This window comes from Malassezia globosa (genome assembly GCF_000181695.2).
Source record: "Malassezia globosa CBS 7966 chromosome Unknown mgl_sf_5.1, whole genome shotgun sequence".
Taxonomy (NCBI): domain Eukaryota; kingdom Fungi; phylum Basidiomycota; class Malasseziomycetes; order Malasseziales; family Malasseziaceae; genus Malassezia; species Malassezia globosa.
In genome coordinates, this window is record NW_001849868.1 from 1 (window position 1) to 18,995 (window position 18,995).

General features: G+C 53.6%; 8 protein-coding genes across 8 annotated transcripts; 5 read left to right on the top strand and 3 right to left on the bottom strand.

The window, feature by feature from the left end:
- Positions 1-3: 3 nt before the first annotated feature.
- MGL_2126 (uncharacterized protein) lies at positions 4-2,682 on the bottom strand (the record flags this gene model as incomplete). Its single annotated transcript, XM_001730620.1, has 1 exon — positions 4-2,682. A coding segment is annotated over one exon (2,679 nt), but the record flags the coding sequence as incomplete, so codon positions are not given.
- A 1,656-nt stretch (positions 2,683-4,338) lies between these two features.
- MGL_2127 (uncharacterized protein) lies at positions 4,339-5,363 on the top strand (the record flags this gene model as incomplete). The annotated part of the gene is made up of 2 exons (XM_001730621.1): positions 4,339-5,284; positions 5,359-5,363. 2 exons carry the CDS (start codon positions 4,339-4,341, stop codon positions 5,361-5,363), a joined length of 951 nt encoding a protein of 316 aa, XP_001730673.1.
- Positions 5,364-5,505: 142 nt separating this feature from the next.
- Positions 5,506-6,273, bottom strand: MGL_2128 (uncharacterized protein; the record flags this gene model as incomplete). The annotated part of the gene is made up of 1 exon (XM_001730622.1): positions 5,506-6,273. One exon carries the CDS (start codon positions 6,271-6,273, stop codon positions 5,506-5,508), a length of 768 nt encoding a protein of 255 aa, XP_001730674.1.
- A 1,027-nt stretch (positions 6,274-7,300) lies between these two features.
- Positions 7,301-8,566, top strand: MGL_2129 (uncharacterized protein; the record flags this gene model as incomplete). The annotated part of the gene is made up of 1 exon (XM_001730623.1): positions 7,301-8,566. One exon carries the CDS (start codon positions 7,301-7,303, stop codon positions 8,564-8,566), a length of 1,266 nt encoding a protein of 421 aa, XP_001730675.1.
- Positions 8,567-9,016: 450 nt separating this feature from the next.
- Positions 9,017-9,763, bottom strand: MGL_2130 (uncharacterized protein; the record flags this gene model as incomplete). The annotated part of the gene is made up of 3 exons (XM_001730624.1): positions 9,017-9,033; positions 9,236-9,402; positions 9,522-9,763. 3 exons carry the CDS (start codon positions 9,761-9,763, stop codon positions 9,017-9,019), a joined length of 426 nt encoding a protein of 141 aa, XP_001730676.1.
- A 1,261-nt stretch (positions 9,764-11,024) lies between these two features.
- On the top strand, positions 11,025-11,780 carry MGL_2131 (uncharacterized protein; the record flags this gene model as incomplete). Its single annotated transcript, XM_001730625.1, has 1 exon — positions 11,025-11,780. The coding sequence occupies one exon, from the start codon at positions 11,025-11,027 to the stop codon at positions 11,778-11,780; it is 756 nt and encodes a 251-aa protein (XP_001730677.1).
- An 860-nt stretch (positions 11,781-12,640) lies between these two features.
- MGL_2132 (uncharacterized protein) lies at positions 12,641-14,968 on the top strand (the record flags this gene model as incomplete). Its single annotated transcript, XM_001730626.1, has 1 exon — positions 12,641-14,968. The coding sequence occupies one exon, from the start codon at positions 12,641-12,643 to the stop codon at positions 14,966-14,968; it is 2,328 nt and encodes a 775-aa protein (XP_001730678.1).
- A 1,245-nt stretch (positions 14,969-16,213) lies between these two features.
- Positions 16,214-18,211, top strand: MGL_2133 (uncharacterized protein; the record flags this gene model as incomplete). Its single annotated transcript, XM_001730627.1, has 1 exon — positions 16,214-18,211. The coding sequence occupies one exon, from the start codon at positions 16,214-16,216 to the stop codon at positions 18,209-18,211; it is 1,998 nt and encodes a 665-aa protein (XP_001730679.1).
- Between the last annotated feature and the right edge of the window lie 784 nt (positions 18,212-18,995).

An 18,995-nucleotide genomic window follows, 5' to 3' on the forward strand; every position in this document is an offset into this window, starting at 1 on the left:
CACGCGTGCCAGAATGTCGCGCACACGGCCCAGCACCTGGTCGAGCAGCGTGCGCCGCTCCGCATACTGGTCCGACAGGTCGATCGAGATGCCTGCGAGCGTCGACGTGTCCGTGTACTGCGGCAGGAACGCGTTCGTCAGCTCGCAGTCGCAGCCGCGGCCCACGAGCGACGTGAGCTCCAGCATCGTCGCGACGACGTCCGAGCGCGCAAACAGCCAGGGGAACGCCGGCACGAGCCGCTCCAGGTACGCATGCGCCTCCTCCCGCACCGCCGTCCGCAGGTGGCATGTCGCCACGAGGATGTTGCGCGCCTCATTCGCCAGGCACTCGTCCGCGGTGTGCGACTCGGTGCGCTCCGCGACGTGCACGAGGAACGCCGAAAACGTCCGCTCCGCCACGGCTCGGAGCGGCGCGAGCACCGACGACGCCGCGACGCCCGCGTGCGCAAAGTAGCACAGCGCCATCGACGGCCGGCCGCACGCGGCGCGGCGCCACTCCACCTGCAGCACCGCATACACAAACGCCAGCCGTGCGAGCGACAGCGCACGCGGATCCAGCACACGCGCGCCGATGATCGGCGAGAGTGCCTGCCGCAGCGACTCGGGCGTCACGCCCAATGTGTCGTGCTTCATCACCGTGTACGTGTCGATGTCGTCGTCGAGGTAGTTGCGCGCCGATGTCGGGATCAGCGTCGGCGTCTTGAGCGCGATGATGTTCAGCGCATCGCCATGGGGCATCGGCGCCGTCAGTGCCGACTGCGGCGCGGCTGCCGTCAGCGCCATGACAATCCACGCACTGCGGAACAGGTACACCAGCTCCGTGCTGGGCTTCCAGTGCACGTGCATGTCGTCGTGGGCTACGAGCGCCGCAAGGACGTGCGTGAGCTCCTGCACGGCCTTGGACGCATTCGCACGCCCGCCGTGGGTGCGCATGCCAGCCTCAATCACCAGTGCAAGCATCTCGGGCAGCACCGTTTCCTTCCGCAGGCACGGCGCCCCGTCGGTCTTCGCGCCGGCCTCGGCGACCGGCTCCTTCGCGACCGCATCTGCCTGCCTGCCGAGCGCCTCCGCCTGTGGCGTCAGCTGCCGCATCAGCTGCAGGCACACCTGCTGCATCGACTGGAACTGCGCCATGTCGCCCGCGGCCAGCGCTCGGCGCATCGCATCGGCCAGCGACGTGCACACATTTACAAAGCTCGAGCGCGGCGCCGTGATCGCCAGCAGCACCAGGTGGCTGAACAGGATGCTGATCGGCAAGTGGCCGTGCCCCTCGGTGCGCTGCAGCAGCAGCGAAATCACCAGCGCCGTGAACGACGGCGTCCGTAGATGGTGCGCGAGGCGCGTAATCACTGCGAGCGTCGCATTGATCGACGCCGGCTCCGCCTCGCGCGACACGTAGTTCAGCATCGTGTACGTTGTCGACGCAGCAGCCTCGTCCTGGCCAGAGCCCCGGATGCACGCCGCCATGCTCAGTGCCGTCACACTCGTGAGCGGCGACAGCGCCGTGACCGGCAGCGGCTCCACCTTCGCCGGCATCCCGGGCGCTGCGCTCTCTTTCGTGAACGGCAGCGACTCCTGCACCCAGCGCCGGATGTGGTACAGCAACTTGAGCGACAACGTCGGGCGTGCCATGCCCAGCACGGCAGCGCTCTCCAGCGCCGTGCGCTGCACCGCCATGTCCTGCATCGGCGCTCGCTCACTCAGCACATCACACAGCGTGTCCAGCACAAACGTAGCATCGTCCGTGTTCGTTGCTGTTGCAAGCACTTGCAGCTTCAGCGCCGTGCACAGCTGCTCACTCATGTACAGCTCGGCGTGCAACGGCGTGCCGACCTCCATCGCGCCACAGGCATTCGCGACCATCGTGTACGTCGTGCGCGCCATCGCCGGCACATACAGGGGCTTCGGCAGGGTCCCTTTCACCATTTGCTGCCATGTGAATGCGTACGCGGGCGTGTCGTTCGGGATCGCAGCCGCTTGGCCCGTCCCGATCGCCGCTTGCGACAGGATCGACGCAATCGCGCTCATCCCGCACCAGGCAATCAGCTGCCCGCTCAGTGGCGTCCCCAGCACCATGTACTGCTCGAGCAGCTGATCCCGCACATCTGCGAGCTCCGTGCGCGCCGTCAGCGCCAAGTCCATCGACGTTTCCCCCCTGCTCCGCTGCGCTGCCACGGCTTGGCACTGCAGTGCCGCCTCCTGCTGCTCTGGCAGCGCGACGAGCAGCCTGTCGAGACGCGCCACCATGTCAGCTCCCGAGACCAGCCGGCTCAGTGCATGTGACAGGGACGTGACAGTGCTGCTTTCCCACACAAACGCCACGTCCTGCAACGCTCGCGCCACACCGTGCATCTGCGGCACACATCGCAGCGCAAGTCGCAGCACCTGTTCGTCGGTGCCATGCGACATCAGCTGCGAGCATAGGCCATTCACCAGTGTGTTCAGCGCCGTCAGCATGTCGGAGCGCATCGTCGGCATGCAAAGGGCAATTTTCAGCAGCCCTTCCACCACCGTATACGCAAGCTCGTCCGCCATGGGCCACTGGCCTTGCACTTGCATGCTCTCGTCAAAGTCGGCGTTCGGCATGTGCTCAGCCGTCGCCGACAACGTCCGCGACACATGCTCCAAGTACACATGGGCCAAGTCGTTCGACCGCGGGTTCTTTGTGACGGCGTCTGCCATCGCACTCGCGAAGCGCGCTTGCGCTAACACGGCCCGTACATCCGACACACTAAAGTATCCCAACGACAATGTGCTGGACGACGCGTCACTGCTCTGGAACGCCGCAAAATCATCGGCATTCAGCGTCCCATCTGCTGCCTCACGCGCAAGACACGCCGCGAGATCATTCAGTATGAGCGTGTGCGTAGGCTGATCAAGACTAGCACAGCCGTTAGTTTCCGTACATTGTCTCTTCTACGTACAAGTCCATTCAGAGCGCCGACGAGCGAGTGCGTATGTTGGTATGTGGAACGTATGAGCGCATAGATCGATTGATCGATCGGTCGATTCACCCAGTGAGCTTCAACTCGCCGCGTGGCATTTCGGCGTGTTTGCGAGCCTACAAGGACCGACCGCGTGCCCAACCCTTTGTGTGCCACATGGCGCTTCCAGCCGCCACCCTATCCATCCATCCATCCATCCATCCATCCATCCCTCCACCTGTCCGTCCATCTGTCTGCGCACATTGGGTCTGCATCGCACAGAAGCATACATCCCCTTCGTCACCCCTTCATCATGACATTGTGTGCTAGAAACATGTGTGGCGTCCTCCAGTAGCACGGAGCTTGGCTCGAGAAAGGCGTGGAGAGGGGTATCTCTCTATATAGCATGCCATATGTAACACCTACGAAACCGACACCTCTTGACATTCTGTACTTGTCATCACCGTTGCCGGCGCGACCGCCTCACATACCTGGCGCAAACCCAGCTCAAGTGCCTGAAGAGCTCGCGCATCCTCTGGCGCCATCGAGGCTGCTCCACTAGGTGCAAGCACGTCGGGCAAGTCCAGCGAGAGAAACAGCTGACGGATGCCGATCTTCGTAGCTACATGTGTGTGAAATGAGTTCATCCGTCCATCCGTCCATCCGTCCGCATATCCATGCATGCAAACATGTGCCTCTATACGTACCTATCCGTTCCGACATGCGCCGAGAAACGTCACTGTGTGTGTGATACATAGTGGTACCAATGGTTGTGCTAGGTGGTACGTGCATGGCCACACTCCAATCGCGACCCAGTGCACCTTGCACGCGTATAGTCGTGGTAGCGTCATCCGCACTTGCATCTCCATCGCCCGTCGTGTTATCCAACTCGATAGCAGACGATGCCATGCCGCACCATACAAGGAGCGTATCGTGCATCGCCGTCACCTGCACACCAAATGTGTGGCAGTGCGGATGCGGCACATGAATCACGTACGCACACGTATGCATGGCACACCAATAAACCGGCTGGACAACGCGGGCTTCCCTCCTGCGATGCTGATGGTTGAAGACGTCAGCGTCCTGCTGCGGATCGTCGACGTTGCTCTCTCTCTCTCTTCTCTCTGCCCTCTAGACGACGACTCATTTGTGCGTCTCAGGCAATGAATGCCCTCCACCCTCCACCCTCGTCCGCTCGTCTGCCGCTCATTCCCTGCCTGCGAAGCGTTGAGCGCACGTGACATCATGACGAGAAGCCACGCACATGCGTGGTCACTTCATCGGCCAGCGACCTCTCTATCTCTAAGCCCAAGCTCTGGCATCACCCACCCTCCCCCGGTCTTGGGCCAACTCTCGTCCATTCGTATCCATGGCTGCCGCCGTCGCGAAAGCGGCTGCTTCACAGCCCCGATTGATGCTGACAACTTCGCTGCGCACAGCTCTGCAGCGACGTACGGGATCCCCCCTCTGGCACTTGACTCGCAACGCCAGTGCATCAGCCATCCGCCCACCACTATCGCCACCTGCACCTGATCGGCTCAAGCCTGCTTCTCCAACGTACTTTTCAGCGAAACCCTCGTACATGGACACGCTCCAGATGCTCGATCAGCTCACACGCGAAGTGAAGCGCGAGCTTGAAACGGCTTGTGTCCTTGCGCCGAATGCGCGCCCACCTCCCCTTCCGCACGGCACCATGTCGGCGTCGTGGATCTCGCGCGAGCGTCTTGGAAGTCGTCTCGGCCTCCGACTCCGCGCATCTCAATACCGCAGCGTCACCTCGCGCCTATCCTTGCTCTTGCGGTACCAGGACTTGGCTGTCAAATACTTTCAGAATAGTTCGCCCTTCGCCGCCCGCGGGTCCGCTCACCAACAGGAACTAGTACAACAAATCATCGAGATTCTCGAGTCGTTCACAAATGAACTCACCCTTGATTCTCATCACGATGCCTCCAGCGCCAGTGATGCACTCTCTGGCATGCCGACGCACGGAATGATTGACGATCTCGGTCGTGCGTACGCTCGTGGCCGTCGGAAAGTCAGCAGCGCTCGTGTCTGGCTTGTCCGCGCAAAGCCCACGAGCGATGGTCAGATCCCCACCGGAGAAATCCTCATTAACAATGCGCCTCTTAGTCAATACTTCTTGCGCACAGCGCATCGCGAGATCGTGACATGGCCTTTCCGTCTCGCTGGTGTCTTGGGCGTGTACAATGTTTTTGCGCTTGTGCGAGGTGGCGGCGCTTCTGGTCAAGCGGGTGCGCTTGCACATGGTATTGCCAATGCCTTGGTTGCGGCTCTTGGCTCGGCTGAAGGCGAGCATGCGACGCAGGTCCAGTCGCATATCCAACAACTCTTGGCAAGAGGTACGTCTTCCTTCCTTTTTGTTTTTTTTGTTGTTGTTTTTTTTCCCCTCTTTCCCCACTATGTGATCTTTCAGACTAACCAAGCTAGACGGTGTTCTCATTCGCGACCCACGCATGGTGGAACGAAAGAAGCCTGGTCTTGCCAAGGCACGCAAAGCCTACACATGGGTCAAGCGTTAAAAATCTATAGCATAGCTTAGCATAGCATGGCATGGAATCTTTCAGAGCACTGCGCGTGTAAGTAAGTGCAAGCACACAAACATAGTTAACTCTAGAGGGTGGTCATGGCAATACGTACTTCGTCGCTTTTTCGGGCGTACACCGCCAATTTTGATAGGCGTCTTGTCAGTCATCGCCTTGATCAAGTGGCGCACTGGCTCGCCTTCCGATGCTTGCAGAGCACGGAACACGGCTTCTCGACCCTGGCCAAACCCATTCCACAGCACTTCAATGTGCCGGATGTCCCATTGGCTCTTGTGTGCAACAATCTGGTGGAATATACGCACCGCTGCTCGGTAGCCTGCCTCGTACCCAGACCGCTGCGCTTTTCGGAAGCCTGCCGTGCCACCGCTCTCTGTTGCTAATGGTTCACCCGTAGGCATCGTCAGTGTGACGATCGTATTGTTCCGCGAAGCCTTGACGTGCATGCGATGAGGAATCGATCGATCCACTGCCTGCCACGTGCGGGTGCTTGGCTGCTCAACCTCCTTTGCCTGTGCAGAGATCTCGGGCATGGGGGTAAACTCCATGGCTGAGTCGAGCGACACTTTCTGTACGCCGTCCAACGGCTGAGTCGATGGCGCCGACACCGGTTCATCTGTCGTACTCGATGTCGCTGCGCCCGAAGACTCCGGCGACACGCCTGCCTCAGCCCTTCTCTGAGCATGACCTGGAACCTCGGAATATGCTCGAGCCGGCACCACAACGGGTATGCGCCGACTTGGCATTCGCACGGCCGTGCGAAGCCCCAACGACAACCGCTGGAGCATGGTGTAGAGATAGGTGGGTATGGATCAGAACAGTGGGTACAGACGAACCGTCTTGGACCGACTCCAATGCACGTCGACAGGTCGATTCTATCTCAAGTAGCGGCGAAAGAGACGAACACGAGCAAATTCACCGACACATCAGCGACCCTGTAGGCCCATGTATGTGGAGGCACCTCACAGCCTATCAAGACCGACTGGGCATAGTCTCTCTGGCCTACGTACATGTGGTGGCCTCGAGCGATGTGATATGCGTGTTCGCCCTGCTGGTTCACAACGCGATCATAGCCAAAAGTAGAGTAGCACATGGCAAACTAGCGTCTCTTACATCACACGAGCCCTACGGATCTACAGTGACGCCACGCTCGCGGAGAAAGTCTTTCGCCGTCTTGATATCCTGCTTCGTTAGCGACCCCGCTCATGTAAGTAAAAAAAAAAAACTTACCAGCAAGAGCTCCTCATGTGCCTTAGGTGTGTCATGAAAGTTGAAAAGACCCCATCCAACTTGGAAGAGCAGGTATGATCCCGTGCTTACCAGCACCCACCAAGGCAGCTGCACTCGTCAGCGGTCTTTCCTTCGTCATATGCACTTTCTCGGACGTCGAACGTACCGTCGGCAGGATTGCATCTGACACCTCGTCCGACACAAACGGCAAGTGCAGAATGCCAAAGAGGAACAGAAAGTACACAAGAAAAGCGCACACAGTTATGGCCCCAAAGCGACTAGCACGCGTCATTGTCAAGCGGTGGAGCCAACCTCCGTCGTTGCGGACCTGCCGCCTGGCTATCCAATCCCAATTCGAATCACGTTCCGTCGCACTTCCTCCCTTCCTCCTTCTCCCTCACCCCAGGTCTCTCATACGCTTGTGGGCATACCCTCCTACTCTCTCGGCCGAAACGCTCACACATCCCACACGCGTGCGACCCACGATTTTTCCAACTCGCGCGCGCGCCTAATGTGACAAAGCAGCTAGATTGAATTACGCGCTCTTCCCTTGCAACGAGACAACACTATTCGTAAGACGCAAGCATGTCATCCAAATGGACTAGTCATGCCAATGAAGCGACGTGCTTGTACCTGGCTGGTGCACCGTCACGATGTGATCGTGTATTCCACCCCGCATTCACCTATCCCATCTTTGGCGACGCGGAGACGATTTATGGCTACGAACGCCTTCACATCCAGCTCTCCTTTGCATCCGGAAGTTTGCGTCCCAGCTTGAACATCGAGTACCGCGCTAAAAACACCATGACAACAGCCAAGGTTGACGATGTTGATAAACAGCTGCGCGAATTTCTTCCAGAAGCAGATCTCGTGTCGCCCGACGCGTTTCCTCAACTGGTACAAGCCGACGCCGCGTCATTCCAACCCCCAGGCACCCAAATTACCTCATATACCCAGCGCGCCAAAGGACAGGCATCAGATCGTACATTTTGTATTTTCCACTCTACTTGGGACACGCCCGGTTTTCGTGCATGGCTCAAGCGTGCACAGATTTTTACCTTGTTTTTTATCGAGGGTGCCTCTTACCTGGAAGAGGAGGAAAAGAATTGGGAGTTTTTTACAATCTTCGAGCGTGCACACGCACCTTCGACTCAGCAACAAAGTGATCAACATCATGCCACCTGGCATTTTGTTGGTTATACGGCTCTGTACCGCTTCTGGTGTTGGCCCGACAAGACTCGCTGGCGTTTGAGCCAGTTTCTCATTCTCCCTCCATACCAAGGACAGCGCCATGGTACACATCTGTATGATACAGTGTACGCGCATGCATTGTCTGATCCAGCCATATGTGAGCTGACGGTCGAAGACCCCTCAGAAGCATTCGACAAGCTCCGTGACACCTGTGACTTGACGTATCTGAATCAGCAAAACGATGTCGTTCATCATATAGCCGCACCAATGGATCGTGCATGGCGATCTAACGCTCGATTGCGCTATAAACTTGCGCCTCGTCAATGGGCTCGTTTACTGGACATGCTGGGGCTCTTGCACCTAGATCCTGGCGCTTCTCCCGACCAGTTTCGCGCATTTCGCTTACAGGTCAAGGCACGAATCTATCAACAGAACCGTGAAGTCCTTGACATGCTTCCTCATGAACAACGGGTCGAGAAGCTCCATGAGACATTTGAGGCTGTGCTGGATGAGTATGCCGACATTACGGGTGTCGAAGTACCAGAAGCCTTGCTTGAAATGTCGCCTAGCCCTCAACCCAAACGAATCCCAAGTTCGCTCAACGATGACGACCACAGCGAGGGATCGTCTGTGCCGCGCAAAACGCCTCGCCTCGTATAATGCTACAATGCCTGCTTTGGGCGCAATACAGCCACATGAATACAATAGCCTTCCCCTTCCCAGCGCTCGTCCTGCTCAGTTAACGAAGCCGGTGTCTCGTCCAACACCGTCGCTCCTGCAATGCCAGGGGCATACGGAACGCGAGCTGGCGATGGGGCTCGCGAATGCGCGCGCGTACGTTGTATCATGACTCTATCCAGCATCTCTGCGACCCAGGCAATGTTCGTCAGCATGGAGAGGTCTTGTGAACGACTCATCGGTAAGCGCTGCCGGATCTCAGCATAAGAAGCTTCCGCGCCGCGGCATTCGCGGATGACACGCGGACTCGAAATGGACGTATGCGGGTCGACGTCGCCGTCACTTGGATGAAATGACACGAAAAGACGCGTGTCAAATATGCGAAACAACACGTCGTCAACGCGTAAGAAGAAACGTTGCAATACAAGCCAACTACTCGGCATCACACGCTGTGAGTGAGTGTAAGAGATACGAAAGCAATGATGCTCGTACGCACAACTTTTACATTCAGCAAACTCGTCCCGTTGTCAGCAAGCTCATCTTCAAACAGAACAATGTCGTCGTAAAACAAAATGGGCTCGCCACTGGCTGGACCTAATCGTTCGATGGGAATTCGATCGCGCGTTGGATCGATGCCTCGCACAAACGCACGTTCCCATATCGTACGCTCAGTTTTTGCCGCATTCTGTGCATAGATGTCAACAGGTGCTGCTTTTCCCGGTTGGCCAGGCCATGTCGTCGAATACGTCCAGTCGTACGGTTTCGTCATGGATACTTGCGGGGTTGACGACGCTGTCGTCGACGATAATGCATGTTGCCTAGACGTGTGAGTAAGTCTGTACTGATACGCGCGTACACGCTTTCTCTCTCTCTCTCTCTCTCTCTCTCTCTCTCTCTCTCTCTCTTTCTCCCGCAAAGAGCGAGTTTTAGGACTTACCGTGATTCTCCCCATTTCTTTGCGTACGACACTTGGACGCCACTTTGTGACAGCCGACGACGCGGGCGATGGTATGTTTCGTTCGTGTCTGTGTGTTGACTTGCATATGCACAATCCATGGCCATATGCTGCACGTCATCTCGCACACCGTGCACACAATGTAGTGCTCGCACGGCATCAAATATGTAGGAAAACCCACTAGGCTCGTGTTGTAAAACAAGTGCGTTATGAATGAACGGCATCTCGGGCGGGGGTATGTCTAGGAGATCGGACAGCATATCCATATCTGCTGCATTCGCTATACTTCCACGGAGCACGCGTACTGTCCATGGTCCGATCACGATCCCTCTCTCCAGCACCTTGTCAGATGGCGCAGCTGATCCTTGTGCACTAGACACACATGACTGAACTGGCAGAGTATAAACGTGTTCAAATAACCGGTGCGGTAGTCGAGTCATCTAGTTGGTTGGATGAAGGGATGGATTGATGGAAAGGCTTTATAGATACCTTCTTGCAGGCAGCGTCAGGCTCGTTCTCGTAGATACGCCAAACCGACTTAGGTATACCGACGAACAGAGCGTGTCGTTAAATGAGTCGATTCTAGATTGGATTGATGTGGAGAGTGTAGGCGACTCCACGGCCCGGCCGCTCAGGTCAATCAAATATGGGACCCTAGGAGTCAGGTGCCACGTGAGACGCACGGTCTGCGTGTGAAGAAAGCTGAGGTGGTTGGAGATATAGGATATGACGTCAGCTAGTGGGGGCGCATCTGAAGCAATTCGGCGCCAACTAATGCAACCCCACTTTGGCTGAGTTTGTCAGTCTTACTCGCCATCCATTCATTGTCAATGATGATCTCAGTTGTTTATATATCTCCGTGGGTTTGGAGGGAGGCTCAACTCGAGCCATCCCATGACCATTAAGCCTGTGCAACATGCATGCAAATCCTTTCGCTACACTTGAGCTGATGACGATGATGATGGTGCACCTGCAGACAGACCAACATCTGCCACGATCCTTAATGTCGCAGGACTATTAATTGCTAATGCTTGGTGCAGTTACGTGGACTTTCTGACATCTTTTGACAATAAGGAAGTAATTGACTACGTGCTTAGCACGTAAAGCAGTGAGGAGTCGAGTTTCGTGGATGCTAAATTTGCAAACAATACCTATGTGTGCAGTGAGCCCATACGGAAACAGGTCCCCCTGGCGTGGGTTGTGATGTCCGACGCTCATCCACATTAGCATCCACAGAATCAAGCCAATAGAAGGTCAATGTATTGTACTATGATCCTTATTTGTCATCGGAAGTGAGATGTGACACGTGGCAAATCGGTCCGTGCTTTGCCCGACTGAGTAAAATTTGCGTTTGCATCTAGCTTGAGGGCGGTCTGTTCGCTCGCGCGTGCGGTGGCGTTTCAAGGCCACAGGGTGGGAGAAGTACAAATAGGTTGAGTTGAATTATATTATTTCTTTCCCTCTACCACCAACTACCTTAGCAATATGTCGCAGATAAACAAGGCTTGCTGCTCGATTCCTCCTGTCAAGACGGACTACCAGCCTCAGGGCAGGATGGAGAAGTGCGCCGATATGGATGCTTATGTCATTGGCCCAGCTGACTCTAAGACAGTGCTTGTGTGTGTGTATGACATGTTTGGTTTCTGGGATACGACAAAGCAGTGTGCAGACTTGCTGTCCGAGGTGATGAAGGTTAAAGTTGTTATGCCTGATCTATTGCGCGGAAATCCGTGGCCCATCGACCACTTCCCACCACGCAATGACGAAGAAGGTAAAAAGTTAAGCGAATGGTTTAGTTCTATTGCTAGCATGCCGGAACGCAGTAAAGACCTTAAGAATGTGGCTGCAGATTTAAAAGAGAAGGGTGCTGAAAAGCTTGGCCTCTACGGCTTCTGCTGGGGCGGTAGTGTAGCCAGCCTCGCTGGCAAAGCTGGTACGCCGTATTTGGGCGTGTCAATCATTCACCCGCCGATTGTTGCTCCTGAGGATAGCAAGGAACTCTCCGTTCCTGTGGCATTCTTCCCATCTAAAGATGAACCTCGTGATGAATGCGATAAATACTGGGACACTCTGAAGAGCTCACACCCTGAGCTGATCGAGAAGAGTGTGTACCACTACTACGGCGACATGTTCCATGGCTTTGCGTCGGCCCGTGCGAACTTGAAGGACAAGGCGAACTACGACGCTGCTGTGGATGTTTACCAGCGCCTTGCCAACTTCTTCTGCTACGTATTCAAGTAGATATGGTAGAGTTATCAGGATGTGTGTCCGATTCTATCTCGACGGTTTCACCGTTCTCTTTGTCGCCATATACGGTTCCGACGCGGACGCGTCCTCCATGCGCACGTACGATCTCCTCTACCGTCCTTGGTTTGTCTTTGTTTTCGGTAAACCACTCAAGATTGTCCGCAATCAGATGTCTGGTCAAGCTGTTAGCCACGGTTTCGCATCTGCACTCTTCCAACGTACCGGTTCTTGCAGCCCGGACACTGCACGAGCACTATACCATTTGTATAGGAATGCTTGCTGAATTCATGGGTTGACCGAGTCCCACAATCCGGTACAGTACAGGTAAACGTTAGCTGCAATCGTGGCTTCACTGATTCTTCAGACGACGTCGATGCGGACGATGGCGGCATAGTCGGTGCGTCACTGCCACTCCCGCGCGAAACGCTAGTGCGGAGCGAACGCACGTTCGTTACTGGCAAACCTGATGTACGCACGCTAGACGCAATTGTAACTTGTTGTAGCCTACATGTGCGAAGCGGTACATTCCACCATCCTCGCTGAAAAAGTCGTGCTGCTGCCACCATCACAAGTGTACAATCCCGAGAACTTCGGCGGGCAACGCCTCGCGCAGAGAGCACCTAGTGTAACACCGGATGCCGATGACTTGAAGCACCTACTTGATGTAATGCAGGTGTGTATGTAACGAACATCATGCACGGTGATTTGTGGTGAGCACGTGACTCATTGTCGCGCACCCTCGCGGTCATAATGTGGAACGGTAGGGATGGCGCCTCGACGTGTCAAGAGGCAATAAGAGACAACCAGCCAGTGACAAGGAGGGGTGCGTGTCTTGACTCACATTGGAACGAGTCATGGCAGTTGCACAGGCCATGATGCCTGCTCAGCCGGATCCACGGCAGCGTGGCAAGGTCAAGTTGGATGCGCTTCGCAGTTCGTCACTGAATGTGTCGCATAAGATCCGGATCCATCACCTACTCGCTTTACTTGTGACCAAGACTATGGTCGCTTCCGCAGCGTGGCTCACACGTCAGTGGCTTCTTGTGCCTCAAGTTGATACAGATTTTTTACAGCTGCAGCAAGATGGCATTCTTTCTTCAGACGCTGGCCATATGGTGGCTCAAGACAATCTCGTTCACGAGCCTGCTAGTCTATGGGCCGTAGCTACAGTCTCTATGTCGATGGCAGCATTTTTCTTACTGACCACTTTGCGTGTATGGCGTTGGGATATTGAGCTAACGAGTCACGCCGTGCGTCATCTACTAGTTCTGGGCGCAGTTGTATTTCTGCAACTGATATTCTGGCTCATGTCGCTCAAGTATCTCGGTGCTACATTTACATTAATCTTCACACAATTTTGTGAGCTGTGGATGCGCGACATCCAGTTTGGCCGTCGTTGGAGCAAGTCTGGCGGAATGCTAGTCATCCTGTCGATGTGCATGTCCTTTGCGGTTGCAACACTCACGCATTCTTCCGTATCTTTACGGCGTCCGTACGCCGACACGCTCGACAACATCATGATACGTACACTCACATTCAAAGCCAGCCTTCAAGACCGAGTCTCCGTGTGGGATCTGTGCAAAGGGTTCGCTGCATTACTCGTCCATGCCGTTTTGTCAATGGAACTCGGACATCTTGTATCCACCACCGCAAGACACGTTGGTGGCCGTCGTCGAGCGATGGTTCTAGCCACATCATTTGCCGCAGCCATTCTGCTTCCTCTATCGACGCTAGGCGCTATCTGTGGGTTCAAGTTACTGCCTGCGCCTCTCGTACCTGGTCGAGAGCCCACAGCCCAAGATGCATTGGAAATCAATCACCTGGCTGCGTATCTTGTGCTGGGCATTGGATTGCTCATGTTGGATGTTCTAGTGACTTTGACCCTTGAGTCATATGTGACGCTGATCATGCATGTAGCACATGCCTGGCCAATGGTTGTGTTTGCAGCGATGGCAATTGGGTTTGCCGTCTTCAACGTGAATGTGAGCTTTATTCAAGTCGTCTGCGCCGCTTGTGTGGGCTTTGCATTGCGAGCGATCCTGCGCCGCTCGCCTTTGTACATGACTTCCTGGTACCGCCGTGCGACTATCGAAGAGCAGCGGGTCGCAATGGCGGGTTCAGATTCAGACACGACTCTTCTGACTGATTTGGTTGTTCTAACGTATCGATTTATGATTCAGCTTCGCCACATGATCAACGTCATTTTAAAGAACCGTGATTCTCGACGTATTTTTCTATTCCTCTGCTTGAACCTTTCGTTTATGGTGGTCCAGTTAGTCTGGGGCGTCTGGACTAATAGTCTCGGCCTTATCAGCGATGCAATCCACATGTTTTTCGACTGCGCGGCGATATTTATGGGCCTTGTGGCAAGTGTGATGGCGTCGTGGAAGACGGATGACAAGTTTCCCTTTGGTTACAAGCGCGTCGAGATTCTGTCAGGCTTTGCCAATGGCATTTTCCTCGTGCTTATTAGCGTGTTTATTCTCTTTGAGGCCGTGCAACGCATTATTGAGCCGCCTATCATGACCAACATGACGCAGCTCTTGATTGTTAGTACGTTGGGTCTCGTGGTCAATTTATTTGGCATGTTTGCCATGGGACATCATCACCACCATGGGCACTCCCATGGATGTCATGATCATCATCATCACGGTCATGATAACGGCCATTCACACAATATGCTAGGACTGTACCTGCATGTCATGGCTGATACCCTGGGCTCTGTCGGAGTGATTATTAGTACGATTTTAATCCACTACTTCCACTGGACAGGCTTTGATCCTATCGCGTCCCTTTTGATTGGTTTAATGATCTTGGGATCCGTCGTCCCTCTAGTCATTGACGCTGGACGTATTCTGTGCTTAGAACTGGGGAAAGACGATGCCAACGCTCTCCAGTGTGCGCTCGAGAAAGTCAAAGCCTTACCCGGCGTCGTTTCCATTTCGGACCCGCACTTTTGGCCTTTGGACGGCGAATCGATTGTTGGCACCATTCATGTCTTCTATGATACCCCTCTAACTTCGCTGACAAACGACAAACCTGTTTCCATTGACCCATCCACACTCGCTGTGGAAGTCGAAACTGTCTTGCGCTCTTGGGTCCAGAGCCTAGACACTCTCCATGTGCAAATGCATCCTACTGACCCAACTGTACTAGCACCCGAGAAGCACTTCGAAACATAGGCTACCGCATGTGTCCTCGCCAACTCCCGTATGTAGTGTAAACGTTTTTTCTTGTAAACACAAACAATTGATATGATCGTATGGCTCAAATACAGTGTGGTGGACTCGAGATTCTCAGGCTCCTATTCCCCAGACCTGAGGCCCGAAACACTGCGCGTTTGAGTTTGTACGAGTGCATGCTAAGCAAAGCACTGTACTGCTGACACCACTTTCCGCAAAATCATGTCGCGTATCGCTTTCAAATGTTAGTGCGACCAATATAAATGGAACATGAGCGAGCGAGTCAAGACGCGAGCTTCGATCCTCATGAGCCGAGATTCTAGACGTGCATGTGAACACATGCAGCATTTACGGCATGTCTCGCCCATGCTAACTCCCTGTGCGCACGCTGAGCGAATAAGCGTGGAAGAACAAATTCACTAAGTAACTCATAGATCTCTTTCAATTTGTCTGCAGGGGCATAAACTGTGTTTGCGTGACCTGCCAATCATGCCTCCACATCTTGTGTACCAACTGCGCAAATCGCGTTTCGTGAGAAATGCTCGGCACAGGATTGGACCATCACATCAAAATTCATACTCAAATAAGACCGAGGGCGGTGCACAGTTCCTATCACAATGAGCTCCGGCGACAAAACTTGAATTAAAAGGAGAGAATTTTTGTTCATGACGTGATTAATGTGGTATTATGTCATCAGAACCCACCGTACTCCGCTCTATCAGCAGATATTCACGTCTCCCAAACAATTGACACAAGTCAGCTCAGCTACCTCCGTGGCTTTCCATGAACCATGCGCACACGCGGATGCCGTCCCAACTCGTGATGAAGCAGGCATCCGTAAAGGAGCATACTCCCTCGTTTTTCGTAAGAGCCAAGTACGACTTTCATTCCCATCAATCGAATCTTCTCCGGTTTCGCGCTGGAGCTGTTATCGAAGTCCTGGGCCAGCTGGACATTGGCTGGTGGGATGGTTTGTTGAATGAGAGTACCCGTGGATGGTTTCCGTCAACTTACGTGGACACCATTTCAGATGAAGAAGCTCTACGTATCACAGGATCATGCGCTAGGGCGCGAAGTCCACAGCTGTCCCAATCTTCAGGCACGACAGATTCGTCTAGATCGAGCACGTTAGAACCCACTCTCTATGCACAAGCAATCCAGCTGGTTGATGAATTTATCCAGGAAATAACTGAGTTGATGAGCCTCTCTCGAAAACTACTCCAAGAACCTTGGGGGTCCACAAGCATGGATCCCATAGTGCAAAAGCTTGAAGCTGGAATGCTCAAACTTGGGCAGTCTATGCGTCAAACCTTTCTGGCGATCATCCAAGCGAGCCAAACCGATCCTGAGTCTTCCTATTTGTGTGATATAGGTGCTTCAGAGGCTTCGCTTGCCATATTGCCGAAAGACCTAGCCAATAAGTTTCCAACTTTGGCTGTCCGTGTTCACATGCTCATTAAGTATCTGCAAGATCCGACGCACTCGTCCAAAAATCACTCAGAATATACGAAAGAACAGAGCCGCTTCGAGGGTCTTGCGCATCAATTCATCGATACTATGACCTTTCTCAAACACGAGGTATTGGATAACCAGCGCATCTTGCTTTCCTCGAGAAGCGAGTCACCCCTGTCCATGGAAGATCTTGGATCTGAAGGCGTTCATGCTACTGATTGCTCTGTCTCGCCTGTACTTTCGAGCCCAGCACCTCGAAATGACTCAGCCAAGCGGCCAGGTATGCGCCGGGCTTCGACGTCGGAGATTTTTTCTTCTCTCTTGCGCTTTTCACCTGTCTCTATCAATGAAGGAAAAATTGAGTTGGCTGGACTCACATCGATGTCGTCAGATCATCGCGTGCCTATTGTGGAACCGGATTCCCCTGTCTCCGACACGTTCCTAGGCAGCGATATCCCTCCGGGAGACATTGTTTTTAGTCCACAGGGTACTGTCAAGGGCGGTACTTTGGAGGCACTCGTGGTGCAGCTTACACGCCATGATACGTTTGACACGAAGTACACTATGGCGTTTTTGACGACGTATACGTCTTTCACGACGAGCGAAAGACTCATGGAGCTTCTCATTGACCGTTTTCACCTCCACATGCCCGTCGGCCTTGACGAAGGCAGGCTTAAGCAATGGGACGAGTTGAAAAAGATCCCTGTTCAGTTGCGCACAGTGAATGTGATGAGACTTTGGCTCGAGTATCATTGTGATGGCTTGAAGGATGAAAAGGCGTTGGATTTGATAGAAGCTTTTGCGAATCACGCGCTTATACACCGACCCGTAAAGGGCATGCGTGGCATGCTTCTCCGGTTAATTGATCGACGCCGTCAAGGACTGGAAACGATTCCGAGAAGATTCTCGCGACCAAAGTCTATGCCTCAACCGCTGTTACCTGAGGACATGGTGAATCCATCTCTCTTAGGGATCGACCCGATCGAACTCGCCCGACAACTCACGTCGATGGAAAGCGATCTTTTCTTCCGCATCCGTCCGTTGGAATGCATGAACAAGGCATGGACAGGCCCTGATGCTTCTCAAAATGCCGGGGGTATTGTCGATGTGATCTCCTTCCACAATCGGATTACTGATTGGGTGTCGAATGTTATACTGATGGGTGAGACTGCTGAGCAACGAGCTATCCTCATGTCACATTTCATTGCGATTGCTCAGGAGTGTCGGCTTCTAAACAACTTTTCGACGATGTGGGCAATTTTCTCAGCTCTGAACTGTGCGTCGATTTTCCGGCTGAATGCGTCATGGTCGCTGCTCAATAATAAAAGCATGGGCATTCTGGCAGAGCTTAACCAGATCACACAGGCGTCGAGAAACTACCACTATTATCGGGAGTTGCTGTGTCGTATAAGTCCTCCTTGTGTTCCCTTTTTTGGCCTATATACCAAAGACCTCACTTTTATCGAAGACGGAAATCCAGACCAAATGTACTCTGATACACGCTTAATCAACTTTTGCAAACGTTTCCTAATTACGGACGTTATTGTCGAAATACGACGCTTTCAATCGACTCCGTACAGTCTCGCACGCGTTCCAGCGTTGATTGACTTTCTTGAGAAACAAATGCAATCTGGTTGGGATGATGATGAACGCTACGATCGAAGCCTCCTGCTCGAGCCTCGATTATCGTCGACTCATTCCAAGCCGCCTGTTCGACAAAACTTGAACGCTCTTGATACCGAGGCCGATGAACATCTATCCAACTTGTTACGACAGAATGGTTTTATCTGAATTGTTTATACTTCACATTCTTTATGTTTTGTACATGAAATGATAGTTCGAACACTACTCCGATGAATAGATAGATGAATTTGTATATGGAGAATTCATTCAGACTAAGAGCGAACGTTCCGGGTGAGCGTACGCCTGGAGACCGCCTCTGCGTAAAAAAAAAAGGTGTAATAAAATTAATAATTTGTCGGCGTGATCGTGTCACGAGAAAAAGCTTCCGCGCCGGGAATCGAACCCGGGTCTGGGCCGAGCTTGTTTGACAAGGCCCCGTCATAACCTCTAAACTACGCAGAACTTGTTGGTACGCAATGTTAGACTTACATCTATAATGTCGTGATTGAGGGCCTCATTTCATCCAGTAGCAATTTCGTGGCTTCAAATTGTTCCGAGTCGGCTATGTTGCTGACTTCTGAGGACGACACGCTTTCAATACGATGAATTAATGCGTGTGTATCTCTCAGAAGATTTGAATGCTTTGCCAACTGGGGTTGCTGTGTGGTGCAAAGAAGCCACCATTGGAGCCACAAGCAGCGGTAAACCATATCCCATTCGTACACACATGTCGATGCAGCAGTTTGAGAAGTCACGTCACGGTCAGACGCAAAGCCGCATCGCCATTCCAACATAGCATACAGGTCTTTCATTTGTATGCGGAAGTCACCGTTTTCATGTAACTGTTCTGCGACGAGGAGATCTGCTTCATTCGTGCATGTCATGAACAAGTACATATAGCATATGGTTTGTGCTAGTTGGATATGTTTTGTAACGTTGCAAAATATTTGAA